At 32.0% G+C, this 27,168-nt stretch overlaps 1 protein-coding gene across 1 annotated transcript in view; it reads right to left on the bottom strand.

Moving 5' to 3' along the window:
- KPNA5 (karyopherin subunit alpha 5) overlaps positions 1-27,168 on the bottom strand; it is a 40,521-nt gene that overhangs the window by 7,662 nt on the left and 5,691 nt on the right. Inside the window, exons 2-12 of the mRNA XM_068550809.1 lie at positions 26,975-27,108; positions 25,481-25,582; positions 25,268-25,367; positions 20,486-20,580; positions 18,136-18,267; positions 16,146-16,234; positions 8,453-8,552; positions 5,650-5,813; positions 3,597-3,675; positions 1,571-1,696; positions 856-983 (exon numbers count right to left, since the gene is read on the bottom strand). Of these exons, the coding sequence (XP_068406910.1) occupies positions 856-983; positions 1,571-1,696; positions 3,597-3,675; positions 5,650-5,813; positions 8,453-8,552; positions 16,146-16,234; positions 18,136-18,267; positions 20,486-20,580; positions 25,268-25,367; positions 25,481-25,582; positions 26,975-27,103 (1,244 nt within the window). The 5' untranslated portion in view covers positions 27,104-27,108. The remainder of the gene's footprint in view (positions 1-855; positions 984-1,570; positions 1,697-3,596; positions 3,676-5,649; positions 5,814-8,452; positions 8,553-16,145; positions 16,235-18,135; positions 18,268-20,485; positions 20,581-25,267; positions 25,368-25,480; positions 25,583-26,974; positions 27,109-27,168) is intronic.

Here is a 27,168-nt window from a genome sequence, read left to right on the forward strand (position 1 = left end):
GCCAAAAAAAAAAAAAAAAGAGTGAAAGCAGAAGACGAAAAGAGATTTAGGAATTGATAATAAAAATTACAATAATGATAATAGCTAATCTTAGTACAGACCTTAATGTTTAGGCAACATGCTAAAGCACTTTAAATGTATGAATTACATTTAATTGTCAACATACTACCACAAGGTACTATCCATTATTGAATCCATTTAAAAAATGAAGAAAAGTGTGGATTAGGGAGACTAAATGACTTTGTAAAGGTCACACATCTTTTATTGAAGGAACAGGATTTGAAAGCAGGCTGACTTCAAAGCCCATATACCTATTATTTATATTGTTAGTAAAAGAAACAAATAAATAAACAATAAAAGGCTAGAATCAAAAAGCTATCCTAAAAAAAAAAGAGAATAATTTATGGAAAAATAAAAGTGAGATACTATCCATAGGTAAAGCTAACAACCAATTAGGAATGTCTATTTCAATTTTATTTTAAATAAGTGGATATTTAAATTTATTAGCCATTTTATAAAGTTATATGCATGTGATTTTAATGGCCTAAAAAATACTTAATGCCCATGATAGTACATTTTTCAAATTAACACAGGCTTCTTCTTCAGATTTTTTTAACCTCTGATTTTTCATAAATAGTCTGCCAAGGAGAATGATGTTAATTATACTTTAAATGAAAAAAATAAACCACTGTGAATGAATAACTGATACAACAAATGCTGTCATTTCATATTAGAAATGCTCATGAAACTAACTTAGAAATAATGTTTTAGTTTCATCAACAAATAAAAAATATGTATATTTGAAATTTTGTCCTATTTACATTTATAGAACAGTTTAAAAAATCTGTTTCACACCTTATCTGTTCTGGAGTGCCTCCTGATGTTGCATTAGTTATCGCCCAAGTTGCTTCTTTCCTGGTGCGAAACTCTGCTTTCTGAAGAATCTCAATTAATACAGGAAAAATATTTGCGTCTATAACAGCCTGAGGAGAAAAAAATAATACAGCATAATCAATGCAAATACTATTTTAAAAATACTAGGAAGTAGACAAATTTTGAAACTTGTTGGCTTTAAAATGTCAGACTTTTTGGAAACACCTTTGGAAATATTTTATTTCCAATCTTCCAACAAACTTTCACATACTTTCTTTTTAAGACTGGAGAATATATTAGCAGAATATAAATTTTAAAGACAGTAAAGCACCAGCATATGATTGATCAAAATGCATTAATAATCACTGACTCAAGGAGCTTGATGGGACACTAATAAATCATTATTTAAAAGCTTTGAGAGGAAGATCATTGCCTAACTTATATTTAAGCCTAATGAAATTCAGTCCCTTTTTAAAGACTAAATGTTATGTGTCAGGCACTGTACTAGAATGCCTACTACAAGTAAATGTTATTATTTTAAAGGAGGAAAAGTCCAGTTCTTTAAAACACTGTTCAAGAATCTTTTAAGAATCTTTTTTTAGTAACTCACTAAAAAAAAATCACCGATAAAATGCGGACTTTCGTCCAAAATGACTCCTGAGATCTTCCTGTTTTTTCAGATCTGAAAGGTATTTACCTGAATCTGAGCTCTATTTCCAGCAGTGATGTTTGAAACAGTCCAGCAGGCTTCTTTTCTGATTGACTCCTTTGAGCTACTTAGTAAGTGTAAGAGACAGGGTAATGCAGAGCAATTCAAAATTACCTAAAACAAACAACAACAACAAAAAAAATGGAAATAGAAAGTTTTATTGGAGAAAAAATACACAAAAATATACTAATCATTTGGTACAGATGAACCGGTTTGCAGGGCAGAAATTGAGACACAGATGTAGAGAACAAACGTATGGACACCAAGGGGGGAAAGCGGGAGGGTGGTAGTGGTGGTGGGATGAACTGGGAGATTGGGATTGACATAGATACACTAATATGTATAAAATAGATAACTAATAAGAACCTGCTGTATAAAAAATAAATAAAATTCAAAACTTCAAAAAAAAATACTATTTAGAAACACAAAAATCATTCTGCATTAAAAATCATTAACTGCATTAAGAAAAAAGAAAAAAGCAATTCCTCTCAAAGTAAAACTTAAGCACTTGCTGTCTTCTACCCTCCCAATTTGCCAAAAGTTGTTCAATGTTGGTGTAGTGAAGTGCCCTGTTCTCAATCCACTCATCTGCAAATAAAAGCAGCGTATTCAGAGGTGTGTCCTTCAAGTTTACAAATACATTCAGAGTTCGACTGATACAACTATTTGAAGAGAGATTTAGTGAATTGTCGGCAACCATCCTCTAAGTTTTGCCAAATGAAAAAAAAATACAGGGAAAAATATATCTATCTATCAACATATCTCAAACAGTCTGAAAGTACCTAATTCCATAACTGTTACGAAACCTTAATGTGTATAAGTCTGTTTCATTAAAATTTTTACTGTTCCATTTTCCATTTTCCTTTTCTAAGTAAGTATAGTCTGCTTTGTCTCTTTATATTCTTTATTCCATGGCAAGATTAATTATGTTCCATTTTCACAGTACACACAATGATTTACATTAAGTTTACTTGGTGAAAAACATGAAGCAGTGCACCGAAATTCTGCTGAAAACAGTGTATGTTTAGAAGTGCATTTTATTTTAAAGAGCTATTTTAAATTAATAACTATCAATTTCTAAAGATCTACTGTTTGATAACTAAGGTAAGTATCTAAATATGACTTTAAAATATTAAAACTGAAAGAATGTAGATTAGAATAAAAAGTTTACTTTATGATGGCAAACAAAGGAGAATTTAATGTTTCAGAGTTTAAGCTTCTGTCTTCAAGAAAGACTACCCCACATCTGAAGTCACTCTGACAACACACCTTTTTTTTTTGACACCTCACCATCCTCCAAGAGAGGCAGACAAAGACACACACACACACACACACATACACAGAGTTAGTTACCAATCTGGAAATGTTTCCTTGCTATCCTTCCTTCCATTCTCATAATCGGTTTTCAATTTACTATAAAAGACCCTTCCATTTCCAACCCCACTTTTAACCTATTTATAATCAATCACCATCTCACTAGCAGTTTCTTTACCAGTCAAGTTTAACACTTCTTAAACATAACTCACACGTCTGTCTCTGTACCTACGGTCACATAAATTTCTTCTAGTCTGCTGAAATTCTTCTCCACTTTTAAGATTTAGCTTTAGTTCCAACTCCTTTATGGAATCTACAAAGATTTCTCAGCACACTGATCTCTTTTTAAAATTTTTATACTATTTACTGACAAATCAGTTCTCAGCAAACATACTACCTCAGGTAATTTGCTTTGTTTCAATATATATTTTCTCCTCAATTGAATTGTAAACCCCTCAAGAGCCAAACTCCTATCTTGTACTTCTTTACATCGATATAGGTCTAGGATAGTGCTTTCAGATAGAGGTATCTGAGATGGATTGCTTACTATCAAAAATATGCTTACTGTCACATTGTAGATGCCTGCATAATTATGGTAATGCTAACATCTTGATTAATATGTAATCAAGTGGTATGAAACATGATAAACTTCTTAAAGTTCATTATGTTACCAGTTCATCACATTAAAGTCTGAACTCACCTGTGTTTGTATATCATCACCAGTCACAATATTACCAACTGCTCTTAATGCAGGTGATACAACTTTATAATCATTGTGCCTAAAAGTAATAAAAATATGAACTTACATACTATATTAAAATTTACAGAAAATTTGCAAAAATTGTACAGAAAATTCTTGCATACTCTCTAACCAGAGATCCCATTCAAGTTTCACTAATTATCTCAGTAATATTTCTATAACAAAGAATCTAACCCAGAATCATGTGTTGCACCCATGTCTCTCTAGTCTCTTTCAACTCAAAACAATTCCTTAGTTTTCCCTTTGACAATCACAAGCTAGTTATTTGGGGTTTTTTTGGTTCAGTGATTAAGACCAAGTTATATGCTTTTGGCTGAGATGTCACAAATGCTATATAGTCTTTTCATTACATAGTATTGGATGGCATATGGTATCTATTTTGTCCATTATAGTGGCACTGGCCTCTGGTCACTTAAGATGGTGTCTCCCAGATTTCTTCACTTTAACCTTACCGTTTTTCCCTTTATAATTAATGTTTTGTGAAGAAATACTACTTTTAGACTATGTAAGACCCCATTCCTTAACCTACTTTCACCACGAGTTTTAGCATATCTTGATATTTATTGTCTGAATTATTAATAATTATTAGTATTGTTGCCCATGATGATTTTCTAATACTATCACTTCAACTATGTGTCTTTTCTATCTATCTATTGATCTATCTACTTATTTTAGTGTGGACTCATGGATTCCTATTTTATTCAATAAGTTATGTTACTACAATTTATTTCAATGCTCAAATCATCCCAGGTTTAAGCAGTAGGAGTCCCTTCAAGTGGACTTCTGTGTCCTTTTGACATTTCTCTATTATTTGAGCACTCATTACTTTCCGGGTTCATCTTATTTTTTTCTCAGTCCCAGCCCTGGAATTAGTCATTTCTTCAAGGTGTGCTCATCTTGTTAGTACAGATGTGTCACTGCTCTCAGGCCCCTAAGAGGACACATAACATACATACACATATATTTACATATACATTTTTTTCTATATCTATCTCTTTATGATGAAAGCCATGAGTTCACATTGATACCTCTACTTCAGATCTAATACCACAAGATTATTCTGGCTTTTCTCCTTTTCATATGTATACCTCCATTTTCTAAGAATAAGAAGTTGGCTTCTATTATCATAATCTCTCTATATATGACCAGTCTTCTGATCCAGCTAAGCTGCTATCCTATCCCGTAGTGTGTTGGCTCCAACCCCTGCTCCAGCCTGCTTATCTGCTCTGCTCTAGTGGGTGCCATCCTTAACCTGGGTCTTGATCTGATCCCCCTGTTGGATCTGCCTTCCCATCCTCCTCAGATGCTGTCCTCAAGCTAGGGCTACCACCCCTTATTGAACCTCTCTTTTTCTACCATCTACCTTGTTTGGGCCTACCTAATGGTTTTCTGACAAAAGAAGAAAGGATGAAAGATAATACACTTTTTTAAAAGAAGAGGATGAGGAAACTACAATATCTTTCTAAAACAAGTTTTCTTACAAAGTTTTTAACTTCTTTGTAAAGCAAATCTGTTCTTTTTAAGGAAGGTAGCAATAATAGCCCAGCAAAGAGAAACATGATCTTTAATACAAGTGAAATACTAAATGTTTTTCACTGCACGGACTTATACACAAATTAATTACTGTAATGAACAATTAACTAAATTATTGGTTCTGTGAGAGCAGGAACTGTATTTCATACATCATTAATACATTGCACAACACTAGCAGGTAATAGGCATTCCATAAATACTTGTTGAATTAAGTCCCACCCATTCCTGAGGAGATTAAAACTAGTAAAATTCATTAACAAACTGATTAGTTCCAAATAGAAAATATGAGAACTAAGTTTAAGGGTCAAAATATCAGTATTATAGCTACTCTGCAGAGTGGACTTGGTAGCTTTTCAGTCCTTCCTGAAGATAGTGATTCTTGAGATGTTTAGAAGGCCATTACTCTACTTGCTAAACTTAAAACACAATCATACACTTATTAACCATAAATTATAGTTACATCAAAAGTTCCACCAATCTTCGACAGACTCCAGAATCAATGACAGCTTGAATTTTATCATTGGATCCATCGGAGAGATAGGAAAGGGCCCAACACACATCTGCTAATACATCTGGGTCACTGCTAAACAACAATCGTGACAGGACATTTAAGCAAGGTGAAACCTGGAAGGGAAGAAAGAGCCAGTATTTAAAATTTTTCTCTATCTAAAACAAAGTTTCTTTAGGAAAATCATTTCTACTCTGTTTAAAATGAAAATTTAATGCTACAAAAATACCAGAGAAATTAAGACATTCTATTGTTTTAAAATTATGATCATGAAAACTATATATAAATATGAAACTGATTATGACTCCTATTTATCTTATATTGAATAAGATATGTGGTAATTTAAAGTTCTTAAAAATAATTAAATATGTATTTGGGATGCCCTGTCTATGTCCAAATCATACACACACCCCCTCAATGATTTAAAAAACAATAAAGTCCTACAGAGTTCTAGTTTTAAGAAAGTAAAATAAAAACATTTCTGTTTCTGTCTTCTCAGAAACAAGGAAAAGAAGAAATAGCAATACAAATCTCATCTTTGAGGAGTCCAGTAGACATTTATACCTGACCACAACTGGTGAACTACAGAAACTGAACTTTGGGGTATCAAGCATAGAGGAGGTTGAAGTTAAACACACGATTGGAAACTACAGAGATTAAGTAAAAGTTACATACTGATTGAATTGAAAACTTCCAGCCCTCTTGCAATTCCCAGCTCCCAGATCTCCAGTGGTATCACCTAGTCAACCCAATCTACCCACCTTCCAATAGGAGGGTGGAAAATCTGTCTCTAGAGAAACAAAACGGTTTTAGAAAACATACTGAAATTTTGAGTTCCTCAAAGAAAATATGGTTTTGCTGCCCAATTATTCTACAATGAAGCCCATAAGATAACGAGCCTGTACACCCATCTTCCAATCAGCTTTTTAGTGCCTGCCTCCTGAGTATTTCCAGCGAGTCAAGGATCACCAGATATATAAGGAGAGCCTCCAATAGGAAAGAGATCAAGACAAATAAACTATAAACAAAACAAAAATGTAGAAAGAGAGGCATCAGAAAAAAGAAAACTTCAAAAATTATAAACCCACAGATGAGAAAATTTGCTGAAACCATAAAAGAACAAAATTCTGCATAAAGATGAGCAATCAAAGAACAAACAAAATTATTGTTGAGAATATAAAATATGATTGTGGAAATAAAATTTCAAAAAAATTTGAATGATAAAGGAATCTCTCTCATAGAAAATCACAAAAATTTACTTAACAAAAGTCTTAAGCCCTATTAATGTGATATTACACTGTAAGTTTGGAATACGTAAGTAAACAAAAAAGACCAAGATTCCTAACTCTGAAGAGTTTACACTTTAGAGGAAGATTTTTTTTTAAGTTAATATAAATAATAAACAAACACATATTATGTTAAAAGGTATTGAGAAAAAATGAGAGTAAAACGTGGGGGGTCCGTGGCTGGGGGACAGTGATAGATTACATTAAGTACAGTAGTTAGGGTAGAGCTCATGGAACAGGTAACTTCTAAGCAAAGACTTAAAGATGAGGGAATTAGTCAGGCAGATATTAAGAAGTGTCGTAGGGCAGTGGCTCTCAAAGTGTGGTCCATGGACCCCCCTGAAAACTTTAGGGGGTCTTTAATGCCAAAACTTTTTTCATAATTATACTAACACATAATTGGCCTTTTTCATTTTGTTGACATTTGCATGAAAAGTATAAAAGAAATGGTGGGTGTCATACAGAGTGAAGTAAGTCAGAAAGAGAAAAACAAATACCGTATGCTAACACATATATATGGAATCTAAAAAAAAAAAAAGATGGTTCTGATGAACCTAGGGGCAGGACAGGAATAAACATGCAGACGTAGAGAATGGACTTGAGGACACGGGGAGTGGGGAAGGGTAAGCTGGGACGAAGCGAAAAAGTAGCACTGACATATATACACTACCAAACGTAAAATAGATAGCTAGTGGGAAGCAGCTGCATAGCACAGAGAGATCAGCTTGGTGCATTTTGACCACCTAGAGGGGTGGGATAGGGAAGGTGGGAGGGAGGCATAAGAAGGAGGGGATATGGGGATATGTGTATACATATAAATGATTCACTTTGTTATACAGCAGAAACTAACACAACATTGTAAAGCAATTATACTCCAATAAAGACGTTAAAATAAAAAAAAAAAAAAACGGTGGGTAAAACTATCAGCACATTTGCACAAATCAAAGCAGTGATACCAAAATGTACCACAGATCTTTGTATTCTTCATGTCCACACACTTGTAGTTAAAAGTGGGGAGGAAGAATAACCTTGAAGAAGCAGTAAAAATTACTAATTTTATTAAATCTCAACCCTTGAATACATGTCTTCTGAATATATTGTGAGATAAAATGGGAAATACACATAGAGCACTTCTGCATATCAAAAAAGTAAGATGGTGATCCCCAGGAAAAACACTCATTTGAGTTACAATCTGAATTAGCTATTTTTTCCCATGGGAATACCATTTTTACTTAAAAGACTGTTAATCATTATTCAGTCTTAGATATTTGGCAGACATTTGTTTTTGGAAAATAAAGTGAGCCTTTCCATTGTATATCTTTTGATTTTATGTATGTGCAAATATTGTCTAGTCAATAAAAAAAATTACTAAAAAAAGAGTAAAGTCCCTTTAATCTCTAAAAATCTATAATAAGGAGACTTAAAAGTTTATGTAGACAGATTCCTTAATTTGTGTATTTTACAAATACCTTACTAAAGTTTGGAGGAGGATTTTTGCCTCTACATAAATTTGAGAGGGCCCATACTGCATTTCTGGTTGTTGTAAGTCTGTTTGAATTTGTTAATAACCTGCCAAGAAAAAGAAAAAAGGAATTGTCACTTCACATTCATTTTTCCTCTTTAGCTATTTTCTACTATCATAACATAAAAATTTTTAATATATTTTATAAGGAATTCAAACTGACCTGGTAAAATAGGAAAAGGGATTTTTAAAAATTCATTATATTTCCAGAAACAAAAATAAACATATAACAGCTCTATTTTGAAAATTAAAAAAATATGACCTGAATGGATTCTTATAAGACATAAAACATGTTCCAAATAAAGAGTGCCATGGTAAACTGACTTATTAATTTCTATATATTTTAAAAAGAGTATATTATTAGATTACTTTTTTTAACCATGAAAATAATACACTATACAAATTCATGAAGGAAGAACTATAGAGTCAAACTGAATGAAGATCAGCTGTTGAGAAGAGATAGTTTTTTTGTTTTCTTTTGTTTTGTTTTAAACAGATTGCCTATCTTAGTATTTTCATCTGCAATCTGCTATCAACCTGCTAGAAGTACAGAGAACCTAGCTTTAAAAAAAATTCTTGTTCTGGAGTGACTTCAGCAAAAATGGTAGAGAAGGGAACTCTGGGGGCCTAGCCTTCCCCGAAACACCAAAAAAGTTTTGCAAACTCTGTCAGAATCAACTTTATCAGAACTCTCCAAGAAAGTAAAAGTTCACAATAAGCAAGTAAACTTTTAATCAGGAAGGGGCTGAAATGTGGTAGGAGAGCTTTCTGGCAATATAACTTGCCTTTGCCCAATCCCCTCCCCAGCCTGGAAGCAGCCTTGAAGACAAAAGCTGGAGTTCCCACTGTGAGTTCTGGTTCCAAAAGGGGCTATGGAGACTTTGTTTCCAAGGAATTGTGTTTCTCTGTTTTGACCTGTCTGGGTACTCCCTGAAGGACCAATGAAGGGCTTGCCTTTATTTTGCCTAACTGGGAAGTCGCTCATTAAGATCAATATCTGATTTGTCATCAGAAACCATGGAGGACAGAAGGCGATAATATATTTAAAGGGCTGAAAGAAAACTGTCAAAGAAGAATTCTATATCCAGCAAAATTACACTTCAAAAATGAAGGAACAACAAAAGCTGAAGAAATTCCATCACTAGTAGATCCACTTTATAAGAATAACTATAATAACTAAAATGTCCTGAAATAAAAGGACAATAAATAATGACTCAAGACCATATGAAGAAATATCACCACTAAAAATAACTACACAGGTAAATGTAAAAGGCAGTATTATTTTTTTGGTTTATAATTTCTCTTTTTTTTTTATTTAAAAGATACATACATAGAGCAATAATTACAAATCTATGTTAACAGGCACACAATGTATAATAATGTAATTTGTGACAACAGTAACTTATTGTAGGACAGAGATGTAAAGGAACAGAGTTTTTGTATAATATTGAGACTAAATTGGTATAAATTCAAAGTTGTTGTAAGTTTAAGATGTTAGTTGTACTCCTTAACCATTAAGAATATAACTAAAAAATATACTAAGAAGGAAATGAGAAGGAAATCAATGCAGTATATTACCAAAAAAAAAAAAAAATCAATTAAACACAAAAGAAGGCAAGAAGGAAGGAACTGAGGAACAAAAAAAGATTTAAGCCATAAGACACATAGAAAACAACAAAATGGTAGAAGTACTTCCCCATTAGTATTTACACTGAATGTAAATGGACTAAACTCTTGACTTAGAATTAAAAGGCAATGACTGGCAGCATGCATTAAAAAAAACAAATAAACAAAAACAATTCATGAACCATCTGTAACACACTCACAAGACACTCATTTTAGATTCAAAGATACAAACAGGTTGAAAGTGAAAGGCTGGAAGAAACATTCCATGCAAATAATAATCCAAAGAGAGCCAGGGGAGCTATACTAGCATGAGAAAAATGGATTTAAGTCAAAAATTATTTAAGAGATAAAGAAGAACATTATATATTGATAAGAATGACAATCCATCATGAAGTTATAACACATAGCAACAGAGCAAGTATACAAAGCAAAAATTGACAGAATTGAAGGGAGAAATAGACAGCTATACAATCATAGTTAAAAACCTCAATAGAGTTTTCAATAATAGCTAGAACACTTAGACAGAAAATCAATAAGAAAACACTGGACTTCACCAACATTATAAACCAAACTAATTGTAATAGACACCTATATAACACTCTACTCATTAACAGCAGAATATATATTCTTCTCAAGTGCACATGGAACATTCTCCAGGATACACTCTATGTTAGATCACAAAGCAAATCTGATATATTTTCAAAGATTGAAATCATATAGAGTACAATGGAATGAAACAAAAAATCACTAAAAGAAGGAAAATTGGAAAATTCACAAATATGCGGAAATTAAGTAACATACTCTTACACAACCAATGGGTCAAAAAAAGTCACAAGGAAATTAGGAAATACTTCAAAATAAATGAAAATGAAAACACAACATGCTAAAACCTACAGAATGCAGTGAAAGCTCAGAGGGAAAATTATAGCTGAAAACACCTACATTAAAAAAGAAGATCTCAAAAAAATATAACATAAACCTTCATCTTAATTAAGAAACTAAAAAAATTAGAGCAAACAAAACCCCAAGCTAGCAGGAGGAAGGCAATAATAAAGAGCAGAAATAAATGAAATAGAGAAGAGAAAAACACTAGAGAAAATGAACTAAATCAAAAGTTGATTCTTTGAAAGAAAAATCAACAAAATAAACAAAACTTTACCTAGACTGACAAAGAAAAAAAGACTTAAATTAGGAATGAAAGTGGGGATATTACTATTTATCTTTCAGAAATACAAATAATTATAAGAGAATACTATGAACAATTATAAGCCAACAAATTGGATAACCCAGAAGAAATGAACAATTTCTCAGAAACACATAAACTACCAAACTGACTCAAGAAGAAACAGAAAATCTAAATAGATATATAACAATAAAAGATACTGAACCAGTAATCAAAAACTTTCCAATAAAGAAAAGTCCAGCATGAGACGGCTTCACTGGTAAATTCTACTAAACATTAAAGAAGAATTAAATCCTTCTCAAACTCTTCAAGGAAATAGAAGAGAACATTCCTACCTTGTTTTATGAGGCCAGCATTACCCTGATATCAAAGCCAAAGACATCACAAGTATGTATGTATATTCCTAGTAGATACGAAAAATCTTTAACACAATTCTAGGAAACTGAATCCAGCAACATATTAGAAGGATTATACACTATGAACTAATGGGATTTATCCCAGGAATGCAAAGATGATTCAATGAACAATAGCAAACAATATAATACACCACAGTAATAGCATGAAGGAAAAAAACATGTGATCATGTCAATTGACACAGAAAAAGCGTTTAACAGATCCCAACACCTTTTCATGATAAAAACATTCAACAACCTAGGAATATAAGGAAACCACCTCAATATGATAAAGGATATTTATGAAAAACCCACAGCTAACATCATTCTCAATGGTGAAAGAGTGATAAAAAACAAGACAAGGATACCTGCTTTTGCCACTTTTATGCAATGCTGTACTGGAAGCTCTAGCCAGAGCAATCAGGCGATAAAAAGAAATAAAAGGCATCCAAATTGGAAAGGAAGAACTATCACTATTCACAGGTGACATGACCTTATATAGTCAAATCCAAAAAATTCCACACAAAAAACTAATAGTGCTAATAAATGAATTCAACAGTGGTGCAGGATACAAGATCAACACACAAAAATCAACTGTATTTCTACACATTGGGTACTGAACAAGTCAAAAAATCCAAGAAATAACTGCATCTAAAATTGCATCAAAGAGAATAAAATACTTAAAGATGAAATTTAACCAAGACCTGTACAGTAAAAACTATGAAATATCGTTGAAGAAATTAATGAATACTTAATTATATTAAAAGATATCGCATGTTCACAGATGGAAGACTTGATTTTGTAACGACAGAAATACTCCACAAAATGATAAGTGATATACAGTTTCAATGCAATCACTATCAAAATGCCAATGGTATTTTTTAGAAATGGAAAAGTGAGGCATCAAATTCGCATGGAATTACAAGTAACCTTGAATAGCTAAAACAACATGGAAAAAAAAATTGAAGGTAAACTGAAGGACTCACACCTCCTGGTTTCAAAACTTACCATGAAAGCTACAGTAATCAAAACAGTTACTGGCATAAAGACAGACGTACAGATCAATGGAACAGAATGTAAGAATCCAGAAATAAACTCACACATGGATGGTCAACTCATATTCACCAAGGGTATCAAGACCATTCAATGAGGAAAGAACAGTCTCTTCAACCAATCATGCTGGAACAAGTGGATGTCCACATATACCTCATGTCATATAAAAAAAATAGCTCAAAATGGATCAAAAATGCAAATATAAGAGATAAAACTATAAAACTCTTAGAAGAAAACAAAAGGGTTTCATGACCCTAGATTTGGCAATGGTTTCTTACACATGACACCGAAAACATAAGCAACAAAGGAAAAAAATAGATAAATTGGACTTCATCAAAATTAAAAACTTTGTGAATCAAGGAAATTATCAAGAGTGAAAAGACAACCCAGAGAATGCAAAAAATATTTAAAAATCATATATCTGACAAGAATCTATCCAGAATATATGAAGAATTCTTATAACTCAACAACAAAAAGACAAATAACTGAATTTAAAAATATGCAAAGGACTTAGATATTTCTCCAAAGAAGATACACAAGTAGCCAACAAACGTATGAAAAGATGTTCAGTGTCATTAGGAAATGCAAATCAAAGCAAAATGAGATACCACCTCACATCCACTAGGATGGCTTAAATCAGAATAACAGACAAATGTTGGTGACAAAGTGGAGAAACTGGAACCCTCACACACTGCTGGTGGAAATGTAGAATGGTGCAGCTACTGTGGAAAAAGTTTGGTGGTTCCTAAAAAGTTAAAGATAGCGTTACTACATTACCCGGCAATTCCACTGGTAGCTAATACCTAAAAAGAATTGAAAACTGGTGTTCAAACAAAAACTTGTACACGAATGTTCATAGGAGTACTATTTACAGTAGTCAAAAGGTGGGAATAATCCAAATGACCATCAACTGACAAATGTACCACAAAATGTGGTACATCCATACAATGGAATATTATTTAGCTATAAGAAGAACAAAGTATTGATACATGCCACCATATGAATGAACCCTGAAAACCATATGGTAAGTGAGAGAAGCCAGACACAAAAGGTCACACACTATAATGATTTCATTTATATGAAATATCCAGAATAGGTAAATACATAAAGACAGAAAGCAGATTAGTGGTTTCCAAGGACTGAGGCACTGGAAAAAGGGGATATGACTGCTTAATGGGTACTGGGGTTTCTGTCTGGGGTGATAAAAAGTTCTAGAACTAGATAGTGGTTATGATTGCAAAACACTATGAATGTACTTAATGGCAGTAAATTGTACACTTTAAAATGGCAAATTTTATATTGTGTATATTTTATCACACACACAAAAAATATGTTCTAAAGGTTTTCCTATAAAGAGTCTTTGAAGCCTCCTAAAACCATAACTCATTTAGAAATAAATTAGTTACACTGATTTTCTATATCAGGGGTTGACAAACTTTTTCAGTAAATACTTCTGGCTTCACAGGCCTTTCTCTGTTGCAACTACGAACTCTGCTGATGTAGCATGAAAGCAACCATAGACATTAAGTAAGCAATCTGATGTGACTGTGTTCCAATAAAATTTAATTTTCAAAAACAGGGGACAGGCCAAATTTGGCCTGAAGACTATAGTTGGCCAAGCTGTGATGTATACTATTTTTCTTCACTTGTATTAATGGGATTATTATGAGAAACTGCAAATCTTTTCTTGTCCAGATTTGATGTATTATAAATTAAAGTTGAATTAAATTAAAACAACAAAGCTATATCAGTATAGAAAGTTCATAGTAGTAAAAGGGTTAAATTTACTGAGAATCAAATGAATTAGAATAAAACAAATTGAAACTCCCCAAGGCAGAATTGTAAAACCATATTATATTAATAGAAATTTTATGTATACTTAAGCATTAGCTAAATGTGAATTTCAATGTGAACTACAGATTATCCATAATCTTTTTTAAGTTAATACCATTTTTCCTTTTGACCAACTACAGTGAGAACACCTGGCAGCTAACTTGACATAACTTCCTTTTTACGACCTTTCCCAATTTTTTAATGAACCTTTGAAACTTTCTAAACCTACTCTTTTTCTGAAATTTATTATGTTTATAACCAGGACTACATAGCTGGGTACTATTTGTTTGTCATTAGTTTTATTTTTTAGTTTGGTTTCTTTAGTCATAATTAAAAGCTCCTTAGAACATTTAAAGGGATTAGAACTAATAAATATTCACTTACTATTTCATAAAGCATTACCAACTTAACAAATTAAGATATTAACAAATAATAAAATGACCTAGAGACAGAGAGCAAAAGTGAAAAGAGAAACAAAGTGCTCACAGTTCATCTACAAACCATATAATCAGGCCAAAAAAGTCTCAAATTGAAAATTTAAGAGATGCTTTTAATAGTATGAACTTCAAAATAACTCTGATATTGAACCCTGAATCAGTATTTTCCTTCATGGCTCAACTAAATTCTCAAACACCATAAAGCTTAACTCTGGATAAGCCCAAAGTAAATGAAATCACAAGTGATTCAGTGGCCTCCACATAGTAGGTACTCAATGTTAGTTGAGTGAAATGATGCTGAGAAATCCATTTTGTCCATGGAAAGTTAAGCTCCCTAAAATAATGAAATATCTTTTGCAAAATCGTATCTAAAAATTTATTCTTCCTATCCAATTTCTCAGCTTGGAAAGGATGGAGAATGGTCTAGAAATGATAAGAGTAAAATTTTCCCTTTCAATCATCTCCTCAATTAGTTTTTCCTTTTTCACTATTTACCACTGGCATTTAGCCTAAATAAAAATCCTCTTAGTAAATGATAACCAACATAGATAAAGAAACCTATCTTTCAAATAATTTTATGTCATTTCTGTAAAGAACCTTACATTATAGGGTAATTTCTTTTTTTAAAAAAGTATAAGGTATTTGAAAAAGAAACTACTAGCTAAGTCATTTTAAGTAAAATTCTAATTCTGAAAGAAAACTCTCTTTGTTCTCTGAACATTTCAAAATCAAATATGAAAACCTGACATCCTCAATACATCATCTGTTCATGTATTAAATATTCCCTGCTTTAACAACTTTTAAATTTTTATTGTATTAAAAACTACTACTTATCCTTGTTTTGTAGAATAATTATTTTAGCACAGTAAGCATCAAGTAAGCAAGGACCACTGTGAAGTGTGGCTTAAGAGAACATAAAAGACCGATATGATACAATTGGAAAATTTTTGTTGTTGTTAGTTTTACATACTTTCAAGCTATTTCAGGCTTAGATAAACATAAGCGAAATTTAAAAGTATCACTAAAGAACTTAATTGCGTATGTAGAAATATAGTGTAGAAAACAGTTTGCTTTTCCCAAAGTAGTATTTAATCATGATAAATTTAAAGTACTTACTCTAAAAGAGGTGGAAGTATTTCACAATTCAAAACAAAATCTCTGCATTCTGCATTGTCACCAGCAATATTACCAAGTGCCCAAACAGCCTTAGAAAAATAAGAAAAAAAGATTCTTTTACGACAATATCTTAAATAAGATGCTCTCTCTTAAGAATGAGATTTTAGTGTAGAAGGAAAAAAGTGATAGTTTTCAAGATGTTAAAACAAAACATGCTAGTAGGAAACAAGAAAGGAAAACTTTATACGTACCTTTAATATTTTTAGTCAAATTGAAGCATAGGGCATTTAAAAACTTTTTCTTACATGCTAGTGAAATGTTTATTCTGTTCAACACAGAGATAGTTTGTCTACTCTGACTCTACATAGACAAAATAGAGTTGACCCTTGAACAATGAGGGGGTGAGGGGCACTAAGCCCTGCACAGTCGAAAATCCATGTATAACTTTACAGTTGGCCCTCCTTATCCAAGGTTCTGCATTTGCAGATTCAACCAACCTCAGACTGCATAGTACTGTAGTATGTATTTATTACAAAAAATCCATGTGTAAGTGAACTGCGCAGTTCAAACCTGTTGTTGTTCAAGGGTCAACTGTATATCTATATTTAGTGAATCTTCCAATTACCTATGCTAGAGGTTTGCTCCTATGCCAAGGAATCCACTCACTGGGAAGGGACTGACTTGTAAAAGAAAAAAGGAAGGACAGACAAAGCATAGAAAAGGAAGGTAAAGCTAATGTGAGAACTGGCTTGAATTGATGCTTGAAAATAAGTTTAGAGTTAGTCCAGATTAAATAAATGGTAGTAAAAGATTATTCAAATATTAAATTTCAATTACATGAGAAATTACACAAATGCAAATGATCATTATATTCTCATTTCAAGCTTTTCATGTAAGTACGAAAGTAGACATTAAGTTACTTTTTCAATTGGTAAAATTTTATTTTAACATCTAAAATATGTGTTAATATTTTTAACATCTACTCTAGACCTACGTTTATTGTCTATTTTTTTAAGAAAAAATTTTTAAAGTGATGACATTTTGCAACCTGTGAAGTATTTTGTTGGTGGGGATATAAATTCGTTAACATTTTTGGAAGTCTACTTTGAAATATGTAACAAGAACTTCAAAATTTTTTCTTTGACTGAGTAAAGTCATTTTTCCCTAATGAAATAATCAAGAGGTACATATATATGTCAAGACATATTAATATCAAGACCGATATATAATGATGTTCATCACAATATTATTAACACTAATAAGCTAGAAATAACTCAAATGTACAACTATTGAGGAACAGATAAATTATGGTACCTACCTGAATGGATAATGAGTAATCAGTAAAATTTTCTTGGAAGAATAATTAATGCCGTATGAAAAGGCTCTCAATAGTAGTGTTAAGTGGGAAAAAAATATACACATAAAAATATAAATATAAACAAACAGATGGAATGGTAGAGAGATCTACAGATCAATTTGCATGAAAATGATTCAAAACAAAAATATAAAAACATTTGACTTTCTCTGGATGGAACAAATTATATGTGATTAAATTTTCCAACAACTATGAGAAAGTTTAATCTAAAATGGTTCATTCAAAATAATGTGATATATTAAAAAGAAACAATGAAGTAATCTACATACATGCAAAGAACAAGGAATCAGACTGGCCCAGGTTTAAAACCTGGTTCAGCCATTCACTGTGACTTTGGGTAAATTACTAACTTTTCTGGGTCTCAGTATGCTCTTTTATAAATGGGAATAGTAATTCCCAATAGCTGAGATCCCATGTTTACAAAACCCAGGATTATGCCTAAGACAGTTCATTCTTCCTTCAATCTAATTTGACAGTAAGTAGAAATTGTTGTATTCTAATAAATGTAATGCACAGGCAACTTGGTAAAACTGAATTTCAAACCATAATCGCAAATGGTACTTTCAAGAGAAAGTTAAAATCTAGTAGATATAATAGGTCAAATTAGAAACTTACCTGTTCTTGAACATCTTCATGCTCTGAATTAAGAAGTTTGATAAAAATTGGAACAGCCCCAGTTTCAATCACTACTTTGGTATGTAGAAAAGTTCCAGATGCTATATTAGTTAATGCCCATGCAGCTTCAAACTAAGGAAAAATAAAAGTAGAATAAATGAAAGCACCCAAAAAATGTCAGAAAGGGGAAGAAAGGAAGAAGAGAGGGAGTAAAGACAGCTGAACAAGTCGGAGGGAAAGACTGACTTACGATTAATAAGATTTAATGTGAAATCAGATTTGATAGGTAAAAATGCTTTATTTTAAAAAAAGGACTCTTCAATCTGGAAAAATAAGAACTGAGAAGAATATAATAAAAATTTACAAAATCATGAGCAATAAATGAACACATTTGAATTTATAATTCATAAAACTCCTAATGTTTACAATTAGGGAGCCAGGTATTCTAAAGCAAGCAGTGTAAAAATAAATGAGACACTACTTAATAGAGTAATAAATAGTATATCTATGGAACTTAGAATCATAAAAGGTATTTTTGTTTCCCTAGGCATCATCTAGTCCTAACTTCCTCACTTAAGAAATAAGAAAATTGTAAGTCCAGACATTTAGGTGATTTGTTCAAGGTCAAAGAGTTCATTATTAGCAGATATCTTTTAAAACATGTGCAGGCCAAACAAAATTTGTTTGTGGGTCAATCTGGCATGTAGGCCCCCAGTTTGAGGCCTCTCTATTAGATCAATGTTTCGAACTAGCATATTTCATGTGAACTTGGATAATATGGCACAGCATATAGCTGCCCCAAGAGCACACTGCTGAATTTCATTAGGTTTCAAGTATAATGATTAATAAACACTCAAATCCCCAATATTCTTCTTGAATACTGCATGCTCTCTGCACATGTTATTCTCACAATCTGAAATTAATTTTCCTTTTTTCAGCCTGTTAAACTCTCATTCACCCTCAAGACTAGCCATGCGACACTACTAAACCAAAAAAAAACCCAGATAAGTTGCCATGTTCTCTATGCTCCCAAAGCACTCTGTATATTGTTTTGTTAGCACTAACTGTACTATGGTATCACAGATCTGTTTATGTGTTTGTCTTCCCCAACAGAGTGAAGAATTTCTGCAGAGAGGGACAATATCTTACTCAATTTTTTAACTACAATGCCTTATACAATGTATTGCTTAAACTAACACTCAATTTTATTCATTCATATTCACTCATTTCTTCTTTCAATCACTTAGAATTAAAGAGCCAAACAATAAACTAGTTATCAGGAGGCTTAGGTTTTAGTCTGGACCCAGAGCTTATGAATAAGGCAAATGGACTAGATCATGATCTCCAGTCCTTTCAGCACTATCACCTAAAGACTCTGAACACTAACTGACAATAAGACTATACTGTGAATAAAAGGGTCTTTTCCTCAGACACCCTTGTTGTAAACATTCTCAACAGTTTTTCAGCATAAAGCTCATGATGGTTAATAGTCACAGGTTCAACACATTCCTTTGCTTATATCTAGATGTGAGGACCTTTCCCAAATTACTCAGATAAGTGGAACACAATCTAAGTTGTAATTTCAACAACTATTACTCAAATACTAGTAAAAGTCCTCCATGACCAACAAGAGCATTGAGAAATTAGGTGTAGGTCTTGTGCAATTCCTGATAGATATAATTCCACCCTGTACACTTACTTAAGAATATTTATAGCAATGAAAGTCAGGAAGAACAATCTTAAACAGTAAAATACTTGTAAACTTCAGTAATTTACTATTAGTAGCCAATTATTTGGAAGACATCTTAAAATTTTCACTATAGTATAACTGAGAAGCAATGCTCTTTAGGACAAACCTAACTTTGGTCACATTTTAAGTAGATTATACCGATTCGTTCTTTTTTTCAAAAAAAATAACTAATCAGTCAGAGAAAAATGTTTTAAGAGGTACAAGAGTTTATACTAAAAAGTTACAACTTTAGTTAGCTAAGAGCCAAAATAAATTTAACCATTAAATTAACATTTTGGTTTATGGTTTTCTAAAACAAAAGTTATTAAAGGTTGACAACTACAAAATTTTTCTTAACATTAGGTTAAGATTTTATATATTTTTTATATAAAATTTTATATTTTATATATTTTTCCCAAAATTGTTTAATTAAATAACAGTTCCTAGAAAAAATTAGCATTGCAGCCTTGACCAAGGCAAGACAGGTAGCACCACCTTTAATTGCCAAGTATTTACTGAATGCTTACAATATACTCAGTACTGTAGAAGCTGATTTCACTAGACACATTAATCCTATGTCATTTCTGGAAAAAGATTAAGAAAGTAAACTACAGAACTCACTTGTAATGTACAATTTTCATTTCTTTCAAGAAATTTCACAAATCTCTGCACAACTCCTGGTTTCTGTATAACTTGATCAATTGGTGGATTAGGTTCTGAAAATTAAAAAAGAATTAAGTTATTACATAGACACAAAAACACAATGATCTGGACCCTATGCCAATAAAATAACTCTTTCCTAGGTTTCACTGATCCAGTTTAAAACCCTTAGCTGGATGTAGCTGAAGAAAATAAACGTTCTCATAATTGCAATGTTTACTGCAAAAAAAAACAAAAAGCAAATTCTTTTTCATTACCATAATGATAAGAAAATTTTAAAATATTTCCTATACAAATATTTATTTATTTTTCACACACACACACACACACACACACAGTATTTTATTTTTACAAGAGATAAATAAACTGACACCAAGCATTGTAAATGGATGACCACAACAAAAGCAACAATGATTGCAATTACAAAACACGAAACACACTCATACTATGTCATAATATTGACATTCAGTCCAGTAATCCTCCACTTATACAAATATTTATAATTCATAAATTGAAGGCTATTTAGGAGGTCACCTTCACAATATGGGAATATTTCAGTCCAATACTCAAAATACCAATCGAAGGATAATGTGTCTTCTAATTCTTCATAACCATACTCCAATTTCCAGGGATGTCTCTTTCACTATCAACCATGAATTGCCTAATGTCTTGCAGCTAGATAGGTTCTATTTTGTCAGGGTATTATTTATTATTTACAAAAATGCTATTGAACTACCTAGAATTCTTGATAGATTCTCATGAAATGCTGAGGACTTTTGAGAACCATAAAATCTCTAAGAAATTTTAAAACAAAGATATGTAAATTGAAAACAAAGATATTTCTGGGACTTCCCTGGTGGTCCAGAGGTTAAGACTCTGCGCTTCCAATGCAGGGGGCGTGGGTTCGATCCCTGGTCGGGGAACTATGATCCCACATGCCGCGGGGCACAGCCAAAACAAAACAAAGATATTTCAGCTCCCAAAAATATAAGTACCAAGAATTCTTTCTCCTCCCTTGGCTTCAGCAATAAGTACACTCTTGTGGTTCTCCAGGAACTTCTTCGCTGTTGCTCCTTTGGGTTAGTTTTCTCCGTTATTTATTCTCCTCCTAGAAAATCTATTTCTATTTTATTTCTATTTTGCTAATTCAGTTATCACTTATCATTCACAAATCTAACCCCAGTAAATTCTTCTTTCCTAGATTCTGTAGCACATTTTTAAGTGCTTATGGTTACATTTTTCCCCCCACAGCTTCTTTAAAATGTAGCATAAACAAAACCAAACTCATAATATCACTATGCTTATTCCTTCCCCTTGCCCTGTACCCACCACCCAAATTTGTCTAAGCTATCTGTTCACCTGGTTACACAAGAGAAATCTCATTTCCACTTTTGACTCTTCCTTTTCTTAATTCCTGTTTGAGTATGTTACTGATCATAAATAATGTTTACTCAGTAGAATTAATAAATGAATGATAACCATAAAAGGTCTACAAATCCTGCTTGTTTTATATAGAAAAACCTTATTATTAAGTTTTAAGTCAGTTTAAATCTTAGAAATCGTGTTCTCAACTGTTAAGAAAGATTTATTTAGGAATGGACTTCTTGGTAATTCCCTGGCGGTCCAGTGGTTAGGACTCCACACTTCCGCTGCAGTGCGCACGGGTTCCATTCCTGGTCGGGGAACTAAGATCCCACAAGCTGCATGGTGTGGCAAAAAAAAAAGGAATGGACTTTTTTCTTCCTTTTCTTCTTTTTTCTACAAATCTGCTATCTTTCTAACTTGCTCAAAAATTGGGAGATTTCTGAAAAATTAGTAAAGTTAAAACTATAAAGTTTTGTTTGGGTGTTCTAAATGAAAAGTGTGGATTCTTCAAAATGTAAATTCCAGACCATAGCTTAAACTGTTCTTATAGTTATAAAACATCAACAAGATAAAATAATATATATTATTAACGCCTTTATTCCCATCTTAAAAAAAATCAAAACAAAGTTATTAGGCTGTGGTTACCAGCTTTACCTTCCAGTTTTTTCTCTTTTCCCAAAAGAAAATTCTAAATCTACTTTCCCCTTATTTTTGTAGAGGACAAAATTTTGTCTTGCTCTTTTTGAGCAGAGAAGAAAGGGGAGGTTGAGAAAAAGAAGTAAACATAGAAAATTGGTTTTCTAGTTAGAGGGTGGGGAGAAGTGGGTATTGAGACTACCTGAATATGTAGATAAAGAAATATAGACATAGATATATATATATAGATTTAAGAACCCAAATATGATCTCTTCCTGGGGTATTACTTTACAGTTACTTTCATCTAAAAGAAAGCAATTGAAGTGTGCTTGGATCATCAAGTAACCTAACAAGTATCATGAACTTTTAACTTTTACATTGATATTACACTGACAGAATAATAGCCTACCTTATCTTATAAAGGTGATGAACTATTACAGAGAAGACTTAGTCAATATGGCAATGTAAACATAAGTAAAATAGAGGAATATCTGCTTCAGCACTGAAGACTAATCAAGAGTCATCCACAGCAAAAAAGCCTTGGAGAAACAAAACTGGGATTGAAGAAAAGAACAATTTGTGATTTACATCTATAAGAGTGGCCATGATAGGGAAGTAAATAACAGATTCTAGCAAAAGGTCACTATCATGACTTAAATCAGAGGAGTTCTATTTCTATTTCTAGCTCCAGTTCTAGTTCTAGCTCCTTCCCCATATTTCCTACAGTGATGGATCAAGGAAAATTATAGTAAATCTAATATTCTTCTAGACTTAAATATTTGGCAGGAACTCACATCAATCAGCAAAAGAAAGTATCTATAATTCCTAACATATGCCCAACCTAGGCAAGCATAATCCCCCTACAAGAAACAGAAAAATCATTGAATCTATGAAAAAGATACTATATTTTAAAAGACACAGAACACCCTGAGGAATTAGGAATGAAGATAAAATCTTATGACTAAAGAATTCAATAATGGGGAAGTTGTGGTATAAAAACTGGTGGCAAACTCTAATATTCTTAAATACAATTAAATTTAAATTAATTCTGTTAATTGGTTATAACATAATACATATGCCAAAAAGAAATCTTAAAAGAGAATATGGTAATGTAAAAATTATTGATGTTACTATTAATACATTTAACTTATTTTTTTTAATTAATGTTTTAATTTAAAAATATTAATCTGACTAAAAAAAATCCAAATTAAAAAAACAAAAACTGTGGAATATGGTGAGGAAGAGGAAGCTACTCTTGATTTTATAGGGTCTCCTAACATTGCTAAGCTACTTTTGCTTGGAAGATAAGGGATGGAAAAGGAAAATTAAAGGTACTTATGAAAAAGAACTACAATAAGAAAGCAAAGGTAATAGCCTGTAATCTGTGCTGAACTGAACACAAGATTTCTTTTATTCCTCATACGTTACTAAATTTTGTCTTTCAGGAAGATACGGCAGCTAGCCAAGGGCAATTTCAAAATCTTATCAGTTCATGTATACAGCTCAATATAATTAGAATTACTAATCCTATAAATTCCATGTATGAAAGATGAGATAGACTAAGGGTTAAATTTTTATTTAATAAGGAATTTTTATAAACTCAATATAAAATTGGACAAATAACATAAATAGGCAAATTATAAATTATAAAGGTCAATAATAAAAAATATTCAACTTAGGTGCTCAAAAACTGCCACACTATAAGCACTATTATATAACCATCTTTTTCTTTTTTAAAGATAGTTGTGTTGGTAAGAATATAGTGAAATGAATATCTGCACAAACTAAAGATGGGAGTGTAAATTAATACACTGTTTATTCCCTTTGACCCATGATTTCACTTTTATAAATTCATACTAAGGAAGCTTTAGGTTACACAAGGATTTATGTAGCTTTGCTTATGATAATCAAAAATTGGTGAATCACTTTGCTGTATACCTGAAATTAACACAACATTGTAAATTAACTATACCCCAATACAAAATACAAATTAAATTTTTAAAAATTTGGAAAAAAATATCTGATTGATTGATTATTCATTTTACAGTCATGCTCTGATGTTATGCTGCCATTTTAAAAAAATGTCTGAGGGCTTCCCTGGTGGCACAGTGGTTAAGAATCCACCCGCCAATGCAGGGGACACGGGTTCAAGCCCTGGTCCGGGAAGATCCCACGTGCCGTGGAGCAACTAAGCCTGTGCGCCACAACTACTGAAGCCCACTCGCCGAGAGCCCATGCTCCACAACAGGAGAAGCCAGCACAGTGAGAAGCCCGCACACCACAAGGAAGAGTAGCCCCCTGCTCGCTGCAACCCAACACAGCCAAAAATAAATTAATTAATTAAAAAAAAAAAAATCAACTGATTTTGACCACAGATGTATGGGTTTATTTCTAGACTTTCAATTAAAAAAATAAAATAAAATAAAAATTTTTTAAAGTCTGAAAAATATTTCTACAAGAATTTAAAAATATGTATTTATAACTTTCTTTCTTGGCAATAGGGCTAATTTGGGACTATATTTGCTTCTTTAAATCCTTTTATATTTGCAGATATTCTACAATCAACATGCGTTACTTTGATAATATAATGTTTAAAAAATAGATGTTATTTAAAAATACATTTTAGAGAAAAATTAAGACCTACTGGCAAAGAAAGTGCCTTAAAATAAAAAATATATAATAAATAAAACTGTACTACAAATTCTTGTAACATCAAATAAGCATACTGAAAATAATTCTTGCCTTTAGAAAGCAGCTTTCTAAATTTCTGTGTTGCTGTTAGTTGTTGATCAGCATTATTAGAAAAAATCATCTGAACCATATCTGTGGTAATAACTTCTTCCTAAAACACAGAAAATACAATTGTTATTTAAATATTTTGCACTAGTAATTTTGCTGTATCATCTCTGCAATACTGTTGAAATATAATTTGAAACACGTTTTTGTAATATCTACCTCTGGAATGGGTACAGTGGAACTGATATCCGGATCCTGGATAGGATTTTCTAACATAGATTCATCATTTCTGGGCAAAGAGACATTTCTGCGTTTGAATAACTGTAATAAAGAGAAATAACTTAATATATTGAGCTTTCCATAAAACACTAAATTCCCATAGAATTATATTTTCCTTTACTGAACAAAACAATAATTTTATCATTCAAAATTCTGAATATTTTAGTATTTCTTAATCATCATACCATAACAAATTTATGAGAAGTTTTGGGGCTAAATTAGCTCTTGTCTGTAGACTGCTTCTTAATCTCAGGTCTTTTACCAATGTCTAGTAGCATAAGCAGAGTACACATTTATATTTTACATCACTTGGAAAACCACATACGCCTGTACTAAATTATGAGATGTCTAAGAAGAAAATCTTAGTTAAAAAGCAAATCGGTTATATGAGTGAGATAATGTGGTATATTAACAGAGTTAGTATATTAGATTAACAAGGAATAGAGAGCAGCTCTCAGGAAAAGAGGACCCTATGCTTATTAACTCAGGAGTGAATATAAAGAAAACAAAGAGAGGAGGAAAGAGACATGGTCAGGTCACTGAGAAAGATTTATAGGTACATCTCATAAATCAAAATTGACGAAAAAAATCTGGTATCACATACTTTTTGATAGCTAAATAAATTCTGCTGTTCCTCAGTCTGTACACAGTTCTCCTTCTATTCATTTATTCAAGAGATTTTTTTTTTTGAGTACCTACTGTAGTATAGTAGAGACTATGTTAGCTACTACAAATAGGGGAACGACAAATAATCATATTTCTAAAACAGGCCTTTTTCGACTTTCTTCATTGCTAGTCCTTTTTACACATTAGTTTTAATTCATGTATGTGAGGACCATACCCTCCTAATTATTTATGAATACTTCTAAATTTAGGTATATCCTGGAATGAAAAATGTTGAGAGGCATTCTTTTAATTTTTCTATTCTTTATGTCACATATATAAAGTTCAAACAGAGAAGGCTAAGAGGTCTGCCTGATAGACTATAGGAGGAACAAACAGTATGAATAGCATAAGAAAACGATTATAATTAATTTAGGGGCAAGACCTATGAAAATCACAAAGCAACAAATGAATACAATTAATGTTTTTTTAGGGGGCAAATTTTACAATGACAAGTGGAAGTGATCTAAGTAGGCTCAAGAGTAAAAATTTCTTAGCACTGGAGCAGAAATATTAATGTAAAAGGTTGATCAATGGAACGGAAAAGCCATTCTTGTCGGTGATTAAAAATAGCACAGGATTCTGATTTGTGGATTTGCTAATATTATTACTGGAGCCTAATAAATTAAAAAATATATTTACCCATATTCAATTTCCTAAAATATTTTTTTCACTTAAAATTATCTAAAAACTAGCAGCAATAATACTACTACTTCTAAACTCTTTATATAACGTTTTTATGTTAACAGAATTATATTTTAAAACACCTACCTGTTCTTCCCTTTTTTGTTTTCGAAGCTGTATTCCTTCTTCTTCTCTTCGTCTACGCATCTCTTGGGGATTTAGGGCTTTATTCTTATAACTTCTCATTCTATAGTTATCTTTCCCTGGACTAGCCATGGCATCTTAAGATTAGGAGAGAAGAAAACAGATACCGATAACTCTCAAAACAACACAAGATGTTT

This window comes from Eschrichtius robustus, chromosome 9 (assembly GCF_028021215.1).
Source record: "Eschrichtius robustus isolate mEscRob2 chromosome 9, mEscRob2.pri, whole genome shotgun sequence".
Classification (NCBI taxonomy): Eukaryota; Metazoa; Chordata; class Mammalia; order Artiodactyla; family Eschrichtiidae; genus Eschrichtius; species Eschrichtius robustus.